General features: G+C 40.0%; 1 protein-coding gene across 2 annotated transcripts in view; it reads right to left on the reverse strand.

Annotated features, from left to right (window-relative positions):
- Positions 1-21,447, reverse strand: part of lasp1 (LIM and SH3 protein 1) — a 43,431-nt gene that overhangs the window by 21,469 nt on the left and 515 nt on the right. For both annotated transcript variants that reach the window (XM_041817480.1, XM_041817479.1), the window contains exon 2: positions 3,829-3,923. In XM_041817480.1, coding sequence (XP_041673414.1) covers positions 3,829-3,923 — 95 coding nt within the window. The remainder of the gene's footprint in view (positions 1-3,828; positions 3,924-21,447) is intronic.

Below are 21,447 nucleotides of genomic sequence, written 5' to 3' on the forward strand. Positions count from 1 at the left end.
TGCAACATGACATCTGACACTTGCACATGGTTAGGATAGTGTTGAAAAAAACAGGCAAACTTTCCGTTCTCCTGGTTCTCAGAGCGTGAAACCCACACTAACAGCCTGAGTTGTTAAAATGAATGCCACAATGAAATACCAGTCTGAAATGTCCATGAGCAGAAACAATCTACAACTCTCTGGTCCATGGCACTTCAGACTGGGTTCTTCCATTAACTTTCATTTCACAACCTTAGAAGTTGCAGAAGAGATGTCTTCTGTAAAGGGCCTTGAAGACTCCATTATACAATAAAGCTCATATATCAGAACTCATTTGATAGTTCACTTCCTGGGCTTTTCTTCTGGGCAGGCGAGAAGGACAAGCCCAATCCCAGACTTTCACGGAGGGCAGCTTCTTTCACACACTAAAACCAACATCCCACTCTGTGAGAGAGGTTTTAATCTTGGCTGGTTATATATCATTAATTCATAAACAAACAATTGTTATAGATAAAGCTAAATGGAAGGGAACTGTCAGGCAATACAAGTGGAAGAAATAAATCAAGATATTTGTGACAAGTTTTAATAACACCACATTGATGTTATAGTTAATTTCAGACCATTAGTCATTATGGCGACATCCCACCAATTTTCAAGCAGTCTCAAGGGGAAATTAAGATTTTTTTCTGTCTACTTATCTGCCCTCCTAAATCTCCCACAGCCCCCCCATGACTCCAGCATCTAATCAGGGATGAGTTTCTCTGGGAAGAGGTGGGTGGGAATAAGGAGAAAACAAACAACGCCTATATCAATTACTAAGGACAAATATAGAGGAGTAATGACAAACCAGTTATCCCACAGAATATGCAGCCCGCATTCCTCTCATGAGGCAGGAGGCTCTTCCACTGATGATGTTTACTCGAACAAGGCTTGTTTTAAACAAGCGGAAAGAGGCATAATAAACAGGCTGTGAAGGTCCTTGCTCCTGTTGGCTTGGGAATACGAGGGAACATTGGAAGCAGGAAGGTGAAAAGAAGAAGACACTTTATCCTGAAGGGATCTGCCTGCTGTAGGTGGTTAAACACTTGTTGTAAATGGAAAGAAAGAAAGGGCCCTTTTGAGAAATCACACTTAGAGAAATAATGATAACATCTCATATACTGTATAAATCTGTACTTAAACTGCATTAAATACAATACAAGAACTTTATTTATGAGGCATACAGGTGCTTGCAAGAATTGTGGTGGATTAAACTGCTGCTGAGGTTGCAGTTAAGTGTAGTTACGCTAAGGATTTGCGGTGCTCTGACCCCATATTCTTAAATGAATCATAAAGGTGTTGTCCTGCCTTTACCACCAGCATCAGATGCCAGTTAGGGACAAAACAGAAAACTGGGCTGGAACTGCTTGTGTGATGGTGGACTAATTCATTTAGTAAATTTGATTCCTGCACGGTGAAGAAGCAGATCCTCATACCGGAGCCTTTTTACACTCTGACAACTACTCATTTGTGAGCCAGGTGTATCCTGATAACACAGCAATGAATTTGGATATCATTTCAACATATGGAAATTACCTGCCTGTCTGATGTAGTGAGTACTGACATGCATTGTGTGTGAAAATGCAGCAGGAAATACATCATCTTACAGCCCCAGGGAGTTTTAATTGGTTCTCAAACAGACTAAAATTAGTAGTGATGCATCTTTTTGACCAAAAAAAATCAAAGGAAACAATCATCAACAAGATAAACTGTTTTAAAAAGAAGCTATTAATGCCTGTAAGTGCTATCGGGGGTTGGTGTCAGACACGATGACTGATAACACACTAAAGAAACAGCCCTTTGTTTCCACAGTTTACATGGCAAATATTCACAATAAAAGAATAAAAACCCAATTGAATGTTAGGACAGCTGGAGGAGATTCTTTTGTTACTAAGCATTAGCTACAAATGAAGAGGACAAGATCAGCAGAAGAAGTAGAGGAACAGCTTCTCCTACAGGAGATGCCAAAATCAACACGATACCAAAGTTGCTCACAGAAGCTCTACAGGAAAAAAGTGTTACGTTCTTTAGCAGTGTGGATACATTTATTCTGTTATAAAATTGTTTGCAGCTAATTGCATGTTATCCTGTACTTCTGCATTCCAAGATGATGGTTGCAATTAGTGATGTTCCAATGTGGCTATTTCCCCATCTGCTTCAATGCACATCTTAATTGTGTTTAATTGAACAGACTTAAGTAGAGAAAATGCTCAGAAAACAGTCAAATTCATCACAGGGTCACTGTGTCAGTGGGTATATAATGTAAGGCTGGTACGTGAGTAGATTGTGGCTTAAGTTAGCATCTAACCACGCCAGCCTTTGTTTCCCTGTGCAGAATAATACTACCCTTAATATGGTTACTCGTCACTTCAGTAGAGTGGTTTTACATGAGAATAACCCACAATTGCCTACATACAACTGCTCCATATAGTGCCATATCGTGCTGTTTCTACGACATGCTAACTACCAAGCTTCTCATGTTTGTGCCTGGTGAAATGCTCTGACAGAAAAGCAGTGGCAACTTGCTGTGCTGCAGTGGCTTCTAGTAGCGGGAACCTTCGTTAAGGCTTAAAAAGGGCAACAAGAATTTCTGAAAACTGAGATAAGTAAATCTTGCTGCAGCTAATATGATATCTGAATTTAACTTTTAGCTGACTAACAACACACATCAAATATAATTCAAATACCTATGCATCAGGGCTGAAACAATGCAGTTGAGGAAGGCATGTTCCTCCTTGGAAAACACTGATACTTGTCCAACTTTTTTGATGAATCTTAAAAACGATCTGAGAAAATTGGGTGAGTAACTAATCATCAGTAAGGTTGCAGTCCTATTTTATGAACATTTCCTAACAGTTATATCCTGCAATTTCTAGGTATTAGTGAGCTGAAACCGTGTACTTTTGGCGAGGTACTTAAAAAACTCCAGGGACTAAATCTGGACATTTACAGGGAGATAAAAACTTGCTTTTTCTTTCAGTCTGAATTATTTTGGCTCAGTATTGCAATAATTGTAGTGGATGAAATCCAGGTCCAAACATGTGCACAAGTAAGATGTCCTTGAAAATGTTCCTTTCTGAAAACCAGACACAGCAGATTTGGAACAGGTGACTTATTCCTGGTATCAATCATAAAAGAAGCAGAATCCTATAGAAAACAGCTGTGCACAACACAGAGGAGGCACACTGCTGTAGGTTTTCCACTGGGGTTGAGAATGACGGGGTTTGACGTCTTGATTTCTTTCTTTGGCAATAAAACTGAAATTGAGGCAAAATGCAAAAGAGCTTGTCAGAACATGTTGCAACGCCTTCCCTAGATTCTCTCTTAGGACATGCACTCACCATCCAGCTCTCTCACAAACACATATACAGAGGAGGAGGAGAAAATCATTAAGTAATGGAGGGAGATTCCATGGATTCCTGATGAGCCTTTAGTGTTTGAGTGTGAGCTGAAGCGTGAGTGGACATGCTAGTTTTCAGCATGTCTGCTTGTGTCACTGTAGAGGAACTTTAGGAATTTCCTTTGTTGATCCCCCCCTTACCCAGTGAAGGGGAGGAGGGAGGCACTTTCCCACACCACATGTAGGGCTTTTTCTCTGAGGGGGGAGCTGGAATAGTTACTGATAAACAGCAGAGGAGGGAGGGGGCCTCGGCTGGGTTGCAACATGAATACACACACATAGTTGTATTTCTGTCTGTGGACAGATTAAATGCTGCTGTCAGTGTCTTTGGGAAGCAGGCTGAGCCAGTTGAGAAAACATTGGACATGCCCACTGACACACACAAAATAATGACTTTGGGGACAACTTACGCATTGCAGTATGGTCTCTTCTCGAAGCCTTTGTAATTCTTCATGCTTAGAGTCATTTTGCAGACCTCGCAGCTGAAGCATCCTTTATGCCAGTACTGTCAGAGACAAGAGAAACAGAACAGAATGTTAAAGAAGAAACCGATCTGGGACATTTGTTCACCTTTTTCCAAGACTGCAAAAGCAGAGATGCCCCAAAATCACACAAAAAACAGCCAAACTAGCAGAGGAAAGCTAATTGAATGAGTAAGGCCAGAACTACTTTTTATTCCCTTGAGGTTTCACAGCCACAGGCGCTGGATACACACAGAGAAAGAGGAGTGACTGTTAGGACTGTGAAAAAGTGGAGCAAAGTGGAAACACAGCAGTTTGTGTTTGCTGGCCCTGAACAGTTACAAGAAACCAATGTCCTCATTTGCTAACAAGCTGTACTGAAAATGTGTTCACAATCAAATCTTGTTCGGTCCATTTTGTTACATTTTTATAGCAGCTACCTATGGTCAAAATATTCATTTTCTACACCATAACAGAGGATCTTTTCAGGTGGTGCTGCATAGTAGAGGACGTTTTCAGGTGGGGCTGTAGACTATTATGATTGGTTTTGCAAGCAGATCTATGACATAAAACAATCTCAAAATTCTATAGACACTTTGAATGAAATAGACACATTAAAGAGCCTGTGAATGATTAGAAATTAAATCTGTCTGCATCTTTCAATTGCAAAAGAATAAGCTGTAGAATGGGGTACACAATCCGAAAATGGAGAAAAAATGTTCTCGAAAATGTAACATACGGTCTCTTTATAAAAGAGTAACAAGATGGTATTTGCAGACCAGTGAATACAACAGTTAGTTGTGTAGTGGATGTAATAAAGCTGGAAGGAGCACAAATTCAGCAGCAATAAACAAAATCTTGCACCTTCCTGCATGTTTATGCAATATGTCAACAATTATTTTAGAGCATTTTCTACTTTTCTTATTTAGACATTTTATGGCAATCAGTGTTAAATTAGTGATGTGAAGCGGCCATAGGTTGGGATTGATTCTCTCAGCTATCAAACAAAACCTGTACCTTCCTGCACGTTTGTGCAAAGGTGTCGACAAGTTTTTTAGAGCAGGACCGTTGTGAAACAATCATAAAATAACTTATTTCTCTGTATTACCATTTTGTCACCAGTGATGCTCAATCTCTCTACGTAATTCTAACGTTGATCAACCAATGCTGCCCTCGCGTTCACTCTTTTGTTTGTTGATGATACGGGTTAAAAATATCATTAAGTTTAAGTATTAGTCATTTCTTTCATAATGGAGGTGCCTGTTTTAATTAAATTAGATTGATTTTAAAGAATGTGATTTTCAACAGTATCAACGTGTCCATCCAGCCATTTTCTATACAGCTTATTCCGTTCAGGGTTGCAGGGGGGGCTGAAGCCTATCCCAGCTGTCATTGGGCGAGAGCTGGGGTACACCCTTGACTGGTCGCCAGTCAATTGCTGGGCTGACATATAGACAGACAACCAGGCACACTCACATTCACACCTACGTGCAATTTAGAGTCACCAATTAACCTAATGAGCATGTTTTTGGTGGTGGGAGGAAGCTGGAGTACCCTGAGAGAACCCATGTATGCACAGGGAGAACATACAAACTCTGCACAGAAAGGCCCTGGCCCTGACTGGGAAGCAAACCAGCGACCTTCTTGCTGTGAAGGGCCCAAGTTCTTTTCTCATTTGTCGAGTACTACTTCTCTTTTAAAAGCAAAAGTGACCGATTAAAAAAAAAATGCAATATTTCTTATTAGAGCACCTGATTAATCGACAGAAGAATCATCAGAGTACTCGATTACCGAAAGAATCGATTTCTGCAGCCCTACTGTTAACCTTTGTCTGCTGAGCCTTTAACAGACTTTTTAAACCTGCACTGCTTTTTTAAGCATTGTATTGGCTTGAGATGACATTCTGGTCTTAAGCTGGGGAGATCTACATGAATAATCTGTATCCTTTTCAGTATGTTGTCAAAAATCAATACAAAAATAATCTGAACACAGAAAAATATTAATTCCTGGGAATAAGTTGAGCTAATGTTCACAACAAATAAGTACAATTCATCCTGGAAAATCTAAACCAACATAAGAGTGTACATATTTTTTAGGTTAACCTGTAAATAAATATTTTATTTGACCATATTTTTCCTGATTGCCCAATGCATCTCTTCATCAATTTCTTTCCATTCACCTACTCATCTCTCCATGTTTCTACAGCCTCACCATCCATCTCTCTCTGAACTGACTCTCCCTTCCATCTACACACCCTCTTGCCTCTTTTCCTTTTCCCCTCTGGCACTGGGATGATCTGCGGCCTGAGGGTTCAAAGCGGGACCGAGGGAGGGAAGATTGGAGTGAGGAAACATGAAAGGAAAGAGCCTTAGTGTGCAATAGGATGGAGGGGAGGGGTTGGTTGAGGGAGAGAAAACGCCAGAGAGTGAAGCAATGATCTGGCTGCTCCTGCTATCGTCAAGGGAAGAGAGGGAGGAGTGCAAAGAAGACACGGAAGGGGCAGGAAAAAATGGGAGGGGAAAACAGACAGAGTCCTTATTAATATGGCCTCAGGGCACTCTGTCATCCCTCTAATTTTTTCTCCCACTCTATCACTTTCTTCAACAGTTGCCCACACACAACAACACTAATCTCCCAAACAAACGGTGCAGAACAGATGATTCAAAACAGGATAAAAATGCTGGAATGCATCAAAGTAGAAAATCACTTTTCCAATGTTTCCCCTAAAAACACATGCAAAAAATCCGTCTGATTCCACATAGTCCTCTAAGGAGAAGAACAAGGCATTACGGACAGGAAAATCCATCACTTCGCTGTGTGCAGTGATACAGCATGATAATAAAGCATGTATTACAGCTCTGGCAATAAATCAGCAGGATGTGGAGTGTTACTGTCTGCACATGCACACAATTGTGGCAGTGCTATGTATGGAAACATGACCAAACACAGAGCACAATGAGCATCTCACATTCTCCCATTATTGAACAAGAATTTGGCTTCAGGCACAATTTAAGAAAGGTCTTGTGTGTCCAGTCTGGATGTGATGGACCACCCAGCGAGACAACAAGGAAAGTGTAAGTGTGTATTTAACATGGGTGTCTGTAGCTGCAGGCCAGCAGTATTGTACCAAAAAGGGGGAGCTCAGCGCCAAAATCGAGCCCGAGCTGTGTTCAGTGTGGCTGTGATCCACGGCCAAACACGCTGCGCCAAGCCTTCAAATGCAAACTCCTTATCCTGCAACAACCCAGTGAGGCCTGAGGGAGCTGCACATGGACACATCATGTTTCTTTTCCATTGCGCTCCCTTCTCTATTGTTCTGGCTAGCACTGCAATGGCAAATCCCCTTACAAACAATAACATACTGCAGGCAGATTCCATTTCCTCCTTCTCCAGCTGATCTGCAGCTGTGGTGGCCGCCATCTTTACATACCGTCTGCTTCATCTACTTGTAGAGCAACAACCCAGTATGATAATGCTCAATGATGGCAAAAATAAACACATTCACAATCATTTTGACCAATATAGAGTGGAGGATAACTAAACACGAATACTTGTTGATTTTAAAACAACTGCATCATAGGCATTCATTAAATGTAAATCCTCTGATACTGGAACACTTGAAAAAAATTATACAACAATAATAATACATGTATAAACTAGAAAAGCACTCAGAGAGCGCAGACCTCCGCCATTAGCCCTATCTCCTGACAGTAAAGAATCCTTTAAAAAATTCCTGGATCCAGACGGTGATCTCGATCACTCCCAAAATCTAATCAGTTCTTCCTTATGCCGTTTGTGACATCTCCTGAAAATTTCATGAAAATCCACCCAGAACTTTTTGAGTTATCTTGCTAACAAACAAACTAACAAACCTTACCGATCACATAACCTCCTTGGTGGAGGTAATTTAAAGATATCAAAAAATCTGGTTTAAAAGCTGCACTTTTAACACCAATTCTTTAGTCTAATGAGTTAGATGCACCGTATGTACTTGGCTGACTTTATACCAATACAAAGAACTGAGACGCATGAGGTCATTATTGCAAGAACATGCACCTGCCACTGTTCCACATTGCACTGAGCTGGTGCCACATTTTTACAGCTTTTCCCTTTGTTAGGTCATAAAGGTTCAGTCAATAAAAACAGAGAGCATATCATTAAGTAAACAAACTCCTGTGGACTGCTGGTTTGACTAGAAACACTCCTTAGTAAGCATAAGTGATAGGAGTAGGAGGGCAGAGCAACTCGTGACCTGAGTCTGTCTCATCACTGTAGGCTGAGTGCTCAACTACCGTATCATAGCTAGTAATGTGCAAACTTCCATACACCAATAACAGATGGTACTGAATGGTAACACAGCTGCACATTAACTGAAAGTTGTGGATTGTGCTGTACGATATGGAAATCATTATGAAAAAGGACAGTTTAATGGGAGGTTTCAAAAACAGACTGTGGCCTCTACAGTGCTGTGAAAAAGTATTTTCCCCCTTTCTGACTCCTAATGTTTTTGCATATTTATCACACTTAAATGTTTGGATCATCAAACTAATTTTTATATTTCACAAAGACAACCCAAGCAAACATAGAATGCAGTGTTTAAATCATTATCTATTTTTTTTGGGGGGGGGTCCAAACCTTTCTTACCCTGTGTGACCCTGTGTAAATCATGAGTTAACTGTGATTAACCATAGTTCTTGGAAAGCTGAGTTCAATTTCACTGGCCACAACCAGGCCTGAATACCGCCAGATTTGTTGAATCAAGAAATCACTAAAATAGAACGTGTCAGACAAAGTGAAGTAGGCTACAAGATTTTAGATAGAAACGCATCATGCCACAATCCAAATAAATTCAAGAACAAATGAGAAACAAAGTGATTGAACTCTATCATTTCCAAGGCTTTGGGACTCCAGCAAACCATGGTCAGAGCCATTATCCACAAACGGAGAAAACTGGGAACAGTGGTGAACCTTCCTGGGAGTGGTCGGCCAACCAAAATGACCCCAAGAGTGCAACGATGACTCATCCAGGAGGTCACAAAAGAACGCAGAACCACATCCAAAGACCTGCAGGCCTCACTGGCCTCAGTTAAGGTCAGTGTTCATGACTCAACCATAAGAAAGACACTGGGCAAAAAGTTGCATTCATGGGAGAGTTCCAAGGCCAGAACCACTGCTGACAAAAAAAGAACACAAAAGCTCGTCTCACATTTGCCAAAAACATTGGATGATCCCCAAGACTTTTGGAGAAATATTCTGTGGACTGACGAGACAAAAGTTGAACTTTTTGGAAGGTATGCGGCCGTTACATCCGGCATTTGATAAAAAGAACATCATGCCAACAGTCAAACATGGTGGTAGCAGTGTGATGGTCTGGGGCTGCTTTGCTGCTTCAGGACCTGGACCACTTGCTGTGGACCGATATGGCTAAATTAAAACAATTCTACGAAGAAGAGTGGGCCAAAATTCCTTCACAGCAATGCAAAAGACTCATCACCAGTTAGCTATCACAAATGCTTGATTTCAGTTATTGCTGCCAAGGGTGGCACAACCAGTTATTAGGTTCAGGGGGGCAATTACTTTTTCACACAGGGCCAGATAGGTTTGGATTTTCCCCCTCTTAATAAATAAAATCATCATTTAAAACTAATTTTTTTTTGTATTTACTTGGGTTGTCTTTGTGAGGTATAAAAATTGGTTTGATGATCTGAAACATTAAAGTGTGATAAATATGCAAAAAACTCAGGGTTCAGAAAGGAGGCAAATACTTTTTCAAGGCACTGTATACCAGTGCGACCTAGATTTTACTTTAACTGTTTGAGAGGAAGTGGCATACCGGTAGTACTTCAGTGGCCATAATGTAACAACAGACATCGAAACGCTTACCACACATAGCAAAAACCAAAGTATGCTTAGCACAACATGCAGCTCAGCAGTTGTTTAATCTTGATCATCCAATTTTCATAATCCTGAGATTTTAAAATCAAGTGCTACAAATTAGTTCCTTCTCATTCCCCAACATATGTCATAATGGTTGCCAGAGATTAACCAGAAATGAAATCCCAACATAAAGTTGTGAACAGAACGCTGTTGAAGAAGATTAAGTCCATCAGCTGAGCATGGACTTTAATACTGCTGTTGTTTTCCAGGATAAATATTGACCTTGGATCTTTTCCAGAGAGAGAGCTCCTGAATTCAAGTGTTTAGCAAACTTTTTCTCCACCTCACCAAACCTGCTAACCCACATTTCACTGTGTCAGTGCTTGTACACCATCTACGTTTCCATAGATAACATGACCTCCAAAGGTGAACAAAGGCCAAACTGTTCAACTAAGATAGCTGGAATCAAATACGGAAAGCTCTGAAGCAGACACATGGGAGTATGACCACTACAACATCCTGCAGAGGTGCTTAGGACTGTGTTTTGCTCAAATAAACAGTTATATCCAAGGCAGATTTCATTTTTATTTTGGGGGAGGGGGTCAGCTCCACACCAGTCTTCTGCATCAGGCTACATGGTCCTATCGTACAGTTTTACCAGTTTTAAATGCATTTGAATACAATTAAACTTATCATAAGGTGTCAGTAATAAAACATAAAAACATCTAATGGTGACAACTTTGTGTTTCAGTTGTGTAACTTTGGTATTCTAACTATACCATTATCTCAGATGAGGGATACCAGCTGAAACTTTAGAGGCAGTTCTGCTCACAGCCCCTAAAGCCTTCATCAAAGATCCAGAAGAAGTTTTTATTTCTGACTTTTGCTGTGGAAAGGAGGAGAACTTAGCTCCAGGTTAAACCATGTGGATTTATTAATCACAGCAGCACTCAGAGTCCACTCAACAATGATTCTAATTGGGGACTTTAAAGAGGAAGCTGTTTAGTGTGAATTATACTACCTTTAAGCATCACTGACATATTTAAAGGACAACCTGGTGAACTTTCAGTTTAAATCAGTGTGCATTTATCTGTTGAGGCATCTTCCCCCTGCAGCACAGCAGAACACACATATTTAGATTTTCTGCTCAGCAGCAGTTGCAGCCAACATAAAAATCCAATGTTCACAGGGAAGTGAAATATGATCACAAAAGGTCACTGGAGACCCATTTGAGTGGTTTCTAAAACCAGGTATAAAATGACACCCATCTGAACCAAGACGTTATCAGAATATACAGGATCATATTTAAGGTCTGAAGCATATAGATGAAGTCTAGGATGAAAGGGAATAGCCGGCAGAGGGAGAGGAGAAGGCGAGAAACAGGCCAAATGTGTGTTACAGAGGCCATGCAGCAGTTAGCCTCGTCCAGCTTCTGGAACAACCTGGGTCTCGGGTTCCCAGCAAGGATCTGGCAGTCAGCTGGAAAATGAGGACACTGCAGAGACAGAGCCCTTGAAATAAAACACACACATAAAAAAAATGCACTGTCTTCCTGCATCAGCACAGCTCAGGGGCACATGTGCATTCATGTCTTTATGTGTGTTAAAAGTATTAGCTCCATGTTTGTGCACTAGGCACTATATGTAGGTTATATGTCCAAGTGCATGATACATGTGTGTCAGCTGGGATCCAAGGGTCCAGTTAAGAGCAAAAAATGCTCAGTCAGCCTAAATGTAACTTCTTGGACCAAAGACAATTTTGCCATGACTAAAATCCTGGAGCTATAAAGTTGACAACACAACGTCAGACACCATGTAAACAGACTGATGGGTGACACTTAAGTCATGGGCTACAGGCATAACATGCAACAGAGCTATTTCTATTTCAGTACTGGTAGCTTTATTCGTTTTAATTATTTAGCAATTATTCAAGCAGGAGAAAAAACTTGTCAAAACATCCCTTTTTCCATAATGTCCAGGCCAAGACAGGCAGCAGCACAGTTTAATGCTGGGTTAAATACATCTAAATAAAGAAATAAATTAGTACAGTATGTATATCAGACATCAGACTGACAGCGCCAATTCAAATCACCGATCCCAATGCCATAGTTTTTGCTGGGCGGTGAACACATTTTCATGTTGCTGTCAGCCTGTCGCTTTTATACGAGCTGCAGCAACTCATATTACAATGACCTAAACAACTGTTAAAAGGTGTTTTAACTCATGACTTGCTTGTTTTTAGTCAATGATAATTCAAAGAAGTGCTGCCAAAGCAAAGTTAAATATCCTTCAGAATAAAATTCTGTTGTTGCTTTTTTCTAATGCTTTTACTGTGAATACCCAACACGGGAAATGTTGTGTGGTATGTAGCAGCTTAACACAACGCAGCAAAAGAGGAATGAAACTTAAAAATCCAGTGTAGTCACAAAGTAGTGAGAACACAGATACTTACAAAAATATTTTTGTGATCTTATGCTCAGGCATGAGTTCAGTATGCTATCACAGATCTGTTTAAGGGGGAGAAAGGCATTGTAGAAGCGACTATGCATTTTATCTCTTTTAATTTAGTGATACTGTGATATAATACTGTTACTGTGAAGGGGCAAAACAATAGTGATATTGATGTTTTTGGCCATATTGTCCGAGCCTACTCTTAACACATGGAAAAGCAGAACAGCAACTTGAGATGTGTGTAATCTTACACAAAATTAACTAAAAACTATTAAGTATTAACTATGATTACAAAAATATCTAAATCAGTTTCCGTATCAGTACATATGAATGGGAAATACATCAGAACTGAAAAAAAGTGAATTGTGCATCTTTAGTTTTGGTAGAAAATTTGGTCAAAAATAATTAAGTACCTTTAATGACAGTTGTTCATTTTTAGAAAAAAAATAAACAACAAAAATTATAAATCAATAGGAACTGTTTGATGGATTTTATGAGCACAGTCTTCTGATAATAGCTAAATTCAGCATCAGAGGTATGTAGCGCCTCACAGCGCCAAACGACATCAATTATGTCCCTGGTGAAATGTTTAATATCACATGGTCAGTTCCTTCTCTTTGTTTTATGCTTTCAGATGCTTATTAAGCCCATAGTTTACAGAAGGTTGTGACAGTTTAGTGACTCCAATATCTAGATTAAACTGATAGTAGCTTGATAAATCAAAAATATCACAGACAGAAAGGCACAAATATAGCAGGCCATTAGAGCTGCTTCCTCTGTGCATGTGTGAGTATTAAAGATTATTCTTGCGTAAGATGTGCCTAAAGACAAAGAGCCCACATCTGGCTGGTGCTAATAAAGGAAACTTGAACTCATTAAAGCACACTCGTTAATTATTAGCCTACCTGATGCCGTTCATTTTTTACCCAAGCCGAGGGCTTTTTTGTTTGCCGGCAGGCAGACAGTGATTTAAACAGACATTGCTATGCTAGAGTAGAGTATGCACTTAACACACTTTTCAAACCACTTCAGACTGCAATGTGCACTTACACACACCCATGAGCACAGAGGCAGCCGTCTGGCAACAGGACATTAAAAAAACAGTGATCATAGTAAAACAGAGAGATGAAGCACAGAGGTGAAATGTCAGAACGCTCCTGCCTTGTCAAAAAAAATCATGTTACTGCTCCATGTTTGTAGAACTGGACTCAAGCAGGTATTTCTCTAGCAGGTGTTTTTTCATGAAGCTCTATTTTGATGCTATTTAAAGCATTCTTGGCTTTTTTTTTAACAATATGAGCATCAATTGATAAGTTCAAATGTGTCTCTTGTTAACTTCACATTTGCTAATGCAAAACACTTTGTGTTAAGATTTTTTAATTTTTGGTTATTAATCGGTTATTCATTTATTATCATTAGAGACACTCATGAAACACACTTTTACTTCATACAATTCACTCACATTATCTTTATCATACAGTTCATCAAACTGACATTAATCAACTCACTACAGACTACTTGGGTGTGGAGACTTTTGTGTGGCATTTGGGGGAGGAATTTTAACCTTGCAAAGCAGATGGATACACCCATTTCCTTGTTTTTCACTGGCAAATCCATCTTGCAAAGCTCCCATCTGAACCGTTTGGGCCCGGTTAGAAAGTGACAGGACCAATCAGCGACGAGGGGCAGTACTTTCAGGCGCAGCAGAGTCGTGGCGTAAACAAGCAGCAGCAAGAGCTGGTGTAGTTATAAGAGGAAGAGATTAGCGTGGAGGCTGCTAAAGCGCCAATTTTATCACAACTTGACAACATTTCTTTGTTAAAAGAAGAACAAAGAACAGCAGTGAGTTGTTTTCTTTTCAAAACGGCAAAAGTCCAGTTCTTACATATCTAATCCTAACTTGTTTTTTTTTTTCAGTCAGCCAACAGATGAATGACTAATGTCTGCACTGTTTAGCCTGCCTCTCATCAGCTGCCATGCTTTCTTTCTTTCTATCTACGCTCTCTTTCATCATCTATCACAGCAGTTTATCTATTTTGCTCTGTTCGGTATCTGTGCATCAGTCTAAGTGTATCACATTAAAGCACATGACTAATTAAACCATAACACTATGATCAAGAAGACAAAAGTACATTCTCCTATTAGGAAAGACACATTATGACCATTTCACCTTGCATTCCCATTTGCATCTGGCTGGGTCATGTAAATATGCTTGCCCATTCACAGCACGTGTTAATGTTTGATACCTCTTGAAGAAGCATGACAGAGCTCAGGCCAAATACAACTACCTGATGTGTAGGATGTAAACTATAAACATGGAGACACTCAATGAGGTTACCATATCATGTTAATTCTGCGATCAGAACAAACATATATACTGACATAAATAATCAATAGTAACATCAGATCAGGTCACACTTATGACTGGTGGTCGGATTACACTGTCTGCACTTCTACAACCCTTTCCTCCTTTTACCAAAGGCGCTCACACCAGCCATCCTTACAGCAGCTGACGAAAACATAAAAAGTCCTTGCAAATCTCTTTTTCATTATAATGTCAAAATAGTCATTGTCAAAATCTTTCATCTTAACCTCTCCTTTCTCTTACCTCAGTAAACAAACATCAAAATAACCAGACTTGTTTTCTGCGTGGTGATATGACTGAAGTTAGTCCTTTAGTCCAGAGTCTGTCATAGGAGCTGAATCCCAAGCAAGTCCACTTTCCTCTGTAAGTGTGTTCTTATTAACGGTCATCTATAGAGGAGTAGCCAACTGTTGCTATGATTAAATGATGAATCATGGTCAAACATTTAACTCAATCGTAGAACAATTTTTACAAGAGACAGACAATGCAACCTGGAAAAGCAGTGACGATTCTGAATGTGTCTGAAAAGACAGCAAAGAGACTTTATTACCCAATGTAGCACCAAGGAAAGTCTAGCATAAAAACGGGTTACTTCATTTCTATTTAGGCTTTTTAGCTTTCAGGCTTTAAACCTCCAAATTACAGTTGGTAGTTTTCTTTCACCTGATTTGGTAACCTTTAGCCATCCTCATATGGGCTGCTAACCACCTGTTGAAGTCCTGGCACACTCTGCAGTAATAACTGAGGTGAGATGTTGTAGGGATGCATTAAAAAAGGCTTTCATCACTCAGAGCAGCTAACAAAATCACACAAACACCACCCTTTCCAACAACTACACTTCTACCTGAGCTTTTCTGCACACTTCCTAGCAGCTGATGACTTTAAAAACAAATGGACGGCATGTGTACACTGTGTCTGCTGTACATCCTCCTAGTTTCCTGACTCACTTCCCATTACGAAAAAAAAAACAATCTTGCCAGACTATATCACAGGCATACATTACCCATAAAGCCATCTTCCATTAATACTACAAATAGGTCTTAAAAGGGAGCTAAAGCTAGAATATTCAGCTTCAGAATGAAGTGTTTTGTTTCTCTGACTAAAAATGTCTGCCTAGATGTTTGGATAGTACTTCTTCTCTCTTATTGCTACTTTCTTTCATGTATTTTAAGGTCATGCTATAAATGAAACTAAAACAGTTTGGGAAAGCAAAACTAACTCTTGCCACTTGTTTGTTTTCAGTCTAGCTGCACAAGAGAAGGAGAAGTACCTGCTTCTCCACTGTGGAGTCAACACCTCAGCTGATTTTGACTCTAATGTGTGTTTGTGAATGTGACTCATTAAAGGAGGGTGACTGTTAGTGGTTAGACAGATTCCTCACTTCTTGATTCTTAAGAGAACATGAATCAGCTCTCAGAAATAATCCTTCTAAATATAGGCATTAACAAATTCCTTCTAAAAACTGGGGTCAGAAGAAATATGTTAAGACTGGGCTATCAGAGAGAAAACACATCCAAATCCTCCTATAAATTAAGTTTATTTGCATAATACTCAAACATAAAAAGGGAGTTTAGTGATTACATGTTGCACTCTGTGCAGCTCGGGGTTTATGATGTAAGCTGTACAGATTGTACAGAGCTGTACAACTTCAACTGTACTCTTCTGACCCCATTTTTCAGTCACTTCCTGGGATTGAACCAACAGTACAATAAGGCTCACATGTTAACAAGAAAGGCCCCACTGAAGCTGAATAGCACAAATCTGCAAGCTGAATAATAAAGTGCTGATACAAGACAGTTACAGCAGTAGTGAAGTGTGCATGATTTATCAGCGTGTGAAGCAAATCATGGATGAAATCTGATTTCTACACAAGCTCACAAGCTCCTGTAAATGACAACCATGTCTGAACATGTTTAGATCATGTGAGCCAGAGAGCAGTCACTTTATTTTCTACCTAAACAGATACATTTGTTAATGTTTGCCATTACTCCTTCACAGAATCAGAAAATTTGACACAAATCCTCTGTTGTAGGATTGAATTCACTAGCCTGATGTTAATATAAAGCCCAGCTCAAACGATTCACGACAGGATGGGTGGAAACTAGCTTGCAATGGTCACTCCAAAACATTCTGAGGCCTAAGATTGAAAAACTGCACTGTGGGAGGCAATGAAACACTTTCTAGGCAAAGACTATACTTCAGTTGTCACTTCCGCTTTCATGCCTGTCTTAAAGCTGCGTACGACTTGTAGCATATCATATGAATGCCGACAATAATGGCTGAAAAACTTTCTGCAGTTGCAATTCTGCTTTTGTCAAAAAAAAGGTAAGTCATATAAAAAACAAGCACTGCACTGGGGGCTAATAGCTAAGTCTGCTCACCATGTACAGAGACTATTGGTTCAAATCTGGCCTGTGGCTCCATCCCAACTATCTCTCTACCCAGTTTGTGACTTTATCCATTGTCCTTTAAAGGCAAAAAAAACCCAAAAATAAATCCTAAAAATGTTTATGAAAAAAGGATCCAGACGTTGGAGTCATCCCTGGGTGCTGTTTTAAAGGATGTGATCGACAGCCTAAATCTTTCTGTCAAAACTCTGACCACTGACCAAGTGCAACTCGCGTGACCTGCCCGTACCTGACTTCCTCTCTGGAAACTTTGAAACTTGGCAAATTAAACTGCAAGCAACATCGTCAGCCAGTCTGACTCCAGCTGCTAATGTCCCTTGCAACATTCTTCAACTGTCTTGTTGTATTGCAAATCTTTGGCTTCAGACAATACCATAATATATAAAGATAACCAAGATTTGACAGCTTAATGCCAGAATTATTCCAAGAAATTTAAGGTGCTAAAACTGGCCATTCTTCTGCAAATAAAAGAGTGAAAAGCCCTGATGTTTGATAGCTATAAGACTCTTCTTAGACCCCTTAAATGTTTTTGAGTTAATATTCTAGCACACAATATTCTGGCCTGCTTATGATAACTCACTATCTACCTGATCTTTACCGATTATTGGTAAGGCATGTGACTGATAACCAATATTTAGAACTGATGCATTTGTTATGATAAACAAAATGTACATAAAATCTCTGTAAAGTGAAATCCTAAGGTTGTGTCTCAGCACACTACGGGGTTGCTGCAGACGTGAATACACCGAGATCTATGTGTGACTATATTTTTGATTCACTCCACCCCCCTAACGCTACAATGATCAAAACTAACCACAGTTCATCTCAATACAGCCTGTTGTTAGCTGATGTCACTGCCTTCATTGAAAGCAAATTTCCCAAATCTATCAGCCACGATGGACAAGTCATTAAAAGAATCATATCGGAGAGATTTGTGCCAGAAAACAGTAAATTTATCGTCCAACTTCTGTCTCTTTGCTCTGCAGGCAGCTGTGCTCCAACTTGTGAGTGGGTGTGGCCTCCGCTCATTTAACCGCACCCACACCATCCTGAAGCAGATTTTACTGCCTCATTTTTCATGATTTTGAAGCTTATTATCATAAACTTAGAGATGTTTTTCATGACTGAAATTTGGCCTGGTGTTTCATAGCACAACCGCCTTCCATACAACACGCCTAAATAAAGTTTTTTAAATCACTTTACAGGGACTATAAGGTGGCAAAAGTTAAACAGCATGTTATAAAGTTAAGGAAAATAAACAATTCCCTAGCCCAGCTCTGTCAACTTGGCAAACAGCATAGAACAAAAACGTAACAGCAGGAAACAGGATGTGATGCCATAAACTCTCTGTGTCACCACCTAGACTTCAGCGTTGATCTGCTGGTAGGTGTGCGACATCAATCCAGTCAGATAGTGGCGTGGGCAGATCATAAGGTGTAGAGTGAAAGGAAAACCAGAGGGGAAAACACACCTTGTTGTGGATCTGAAGCAGCACACCTTCGAACTAACTGATTTTGGCCGGCTGTGGTAAGATAAAAGGCAGATTCCGATATTTAGCTAATGCCAGGTATCAAAAACAACAACCTGGCTATTCCTAATATTGTGCATAAACTTGAGTTAAAAGATTTTCTGGGGAAAAGGACAGCATTGTGATACTGTTTCTTTCTACAATATATATACTGAAATACTGGGTATCATCCAAATAAATTTATGAAGTTAATTCAAGCTTAAGAGCAGGTAATTAACACTTGAATCAAATAATCAGAATTTTTACTGTTTTGGGATTTCAGTCTATTTTATTTGGCCTGCATGTGACAAAAAATGCAACACGCAATAACATTACTGTGTAATGAAGTAACCAAATGAGAAGTGTAATAAATAAACAATGTTAAAAAAATCTGTTTATATACTTATTTATAAAATGTTTGTAAGTGCAGGGACAAGTATGCAGTAGATACACAACAGCATCTATAGACAGTGTTAATTTTCAATGGTCATCCCTGTATGAGCCTTTAAATTACATCAAAATCAGCAAGAAGTTCAAAAGAAAAATGATAGTATGAGCTACAGATATAGCTATCTGCCACATGTGTCTTTTGATTTAAAAAAATCCATTGGTAGCTGACAGCTACCCTGATTTTCATCTAGTTTTATCAATATGGTGTGAAAGCATGGCCTTTATGTCTAGGACTCCCATTAATAATATGCATGCTAGGTAAGAAAGCAATGCTTCCTATATAAAGAACTTCAAATAAACACTGACAACATATTATATATAATAAGTGAATAATTTGTAATATATCTTTAATTACTTTGCATTATCTATAGACATAGAAATGATTAGCCTAATTCACTAACTGATTTACGTTCTCTCACAATGTACAGCATAAAGGCACCTGGCTAATGGAGAAGTTTTAATAAGTCTTGTGAAAAATATGTATGAGAACCGTGTCTCCTCACCTGCAGGTAGGAACAGGCTCTGCTATCCAGAAATTTAAGATGTAGACAGCACGTACAGACAGTAAGTACAAAGACACTCCAGCAGACACAAGTGTTTCAGTGAGAGATGAGCTCAGAGCTTTCAGCACTCCACTCTGATCTCTCAATTTATCTTTAAAACACAGGCTTCCTGAGAGTTGAGAATGCCTACAAATCTTATTGTGGCACACATACAAATCACTTCAGACGTTACATTTGAACATAAATGTGTTTAACTTTGACAGTGTGAATGTGCTGCACTTGTAAAAAAAAAATAAAAAGGGCTCCCTTGATACAAATTTTACTGACTGCATCCAAAATTTGCCTTCAACCTAATCTATAGAGATGATCCTGATCCACAAATGCAGATTTACACTCACTACTATCAACAAGGGTTTAAGAAGCGAAGGGAAGTCGAACAACAAGGAAACCCCACCACCAGCATTCGACTGAAATTCACTTCCTGTCTTTACATGTGCTCAGCCGCCCGCTCCCTCTGCTGGGCCCAGCCCTGCTATACTGGAATGCAGCTGATAGACAAACAAGTCTCTGTAGCTCAGCATCTCCACAGAGGCAGATTTCAAGAGGAGACAGGTAAAAGATATTCATCGGTGGCTGAGAATACCAGTGTAGCTCCTGCCTTCACCTGAGCTAGGCTACAGGAACACGGAAAAATCCTCAGCTAGTGTGGCCTTAAAACAAACCAGAAGGGCAGTGTGTATGTGTGTGGGTGTGCCACAGAGAAGGGAAAGGGGGAGGTTGTTTTGGCGTGTGTGAAGGGGTGAGCGCTGATGCAGAATGGCAGCAAAGACAGACGGCAGGCTACTCTCCTGTGCTCAGCTCAGAACAGGGAGACACAGCAGGCCTCTGACAGAGCACGTTTTATGGGAGTGTCTGTCTGCTGGAATGCGCTCAGCTTCTTCCTTTTCTCCAGGCCAGATTCCACAGCACATCCAGGCTGTTCTTGTGGCAATTCGATTCTCACCAATACCAGCCGTCTAACACAACTCACATTTTTAGGATTGGCATACTTTGTGCATGAAGATGGCCTTTGAGGTAAATCAATTCCAGTCCAGAGCACTCTGGAAAAACATTAGTCATGGTGCATTCAAGTATACATCCATGCAGCTGACCAGTAATGCATCCAATCTAGAGCTGGCGTTACTTTAGATAATGTGCTTTGTGCGCTCTTTTCCCCCCTTCCCCTCATGTCAACCCCAACAGATAAGCACGTCTGGACAGAGATTGATTTTCAATTGTCGTCCATTAGACAAATTATCCACTTGCCTCAAGTCTTGCATTGTTTAAAAAAAACACACATAAACACTGCTATGCATATGCTAAACACTGCAGACCCAAACCTACATAATACGTTTACTATTTCCCTGCAAAGTTAGATTGATGCTGAGCGCGGCAATAATCGGGGCAGGATCAACTTGAAAACTTAAATGGGTCACAGGAATAAGATTGTTTACCCCAGTGTGTTGTTCCCACGTGAATTAGTAATCTCAACAGAGTCAATATGGGTAAAATTGACGAGATTACAACCCAGGCTTCCGAGATTAGGCTACCACCTCTGACTGGAAACTAACGGAGCTGGCCCGACTAATCATACCTGACTTGGATTAGCAAGTGAATTGGACACAGACACGTTTCAAATCAGTCCACACTACCGCCCTAAGCAGCAAATGGCACAAAAGCCTAGTTATAATTCTAGTATATAATTTTACACAGAAACACAGAGGTCCTAGTGTTTATAAGGTGATCCTGATGGACATTAACGCACGTTATTCTTCAAAGCAGAGGTGCCAGCCAGGCCTGAACCAAGCTTGTCTAGCGGAAGCACTGTGAGGCGCTGGTTCACAATAAATCAATATTACAGCCTTGAGCCATAGCCTCGATAAAAACATATAAATTCTGCGTCAAAAACGTGGCAAATGACCCCCAAGTTCGCCGGTTTTCGTTTGTTGTCCGCGATCTTCTGCTAGCG

This window comes from Cheilinus undulatus, linkage group 21, assembly GCF_018320785.1.
Source record: "Cheilinus undulatus linkage group 21, ASM1832078v1, whole genome shotgun sequence".
NCBI lineage: Eukaryota > Metazoa > Chordata > Actinopteri > Labriformes > Labridae > Cheilinus > Cheilinus undulatus.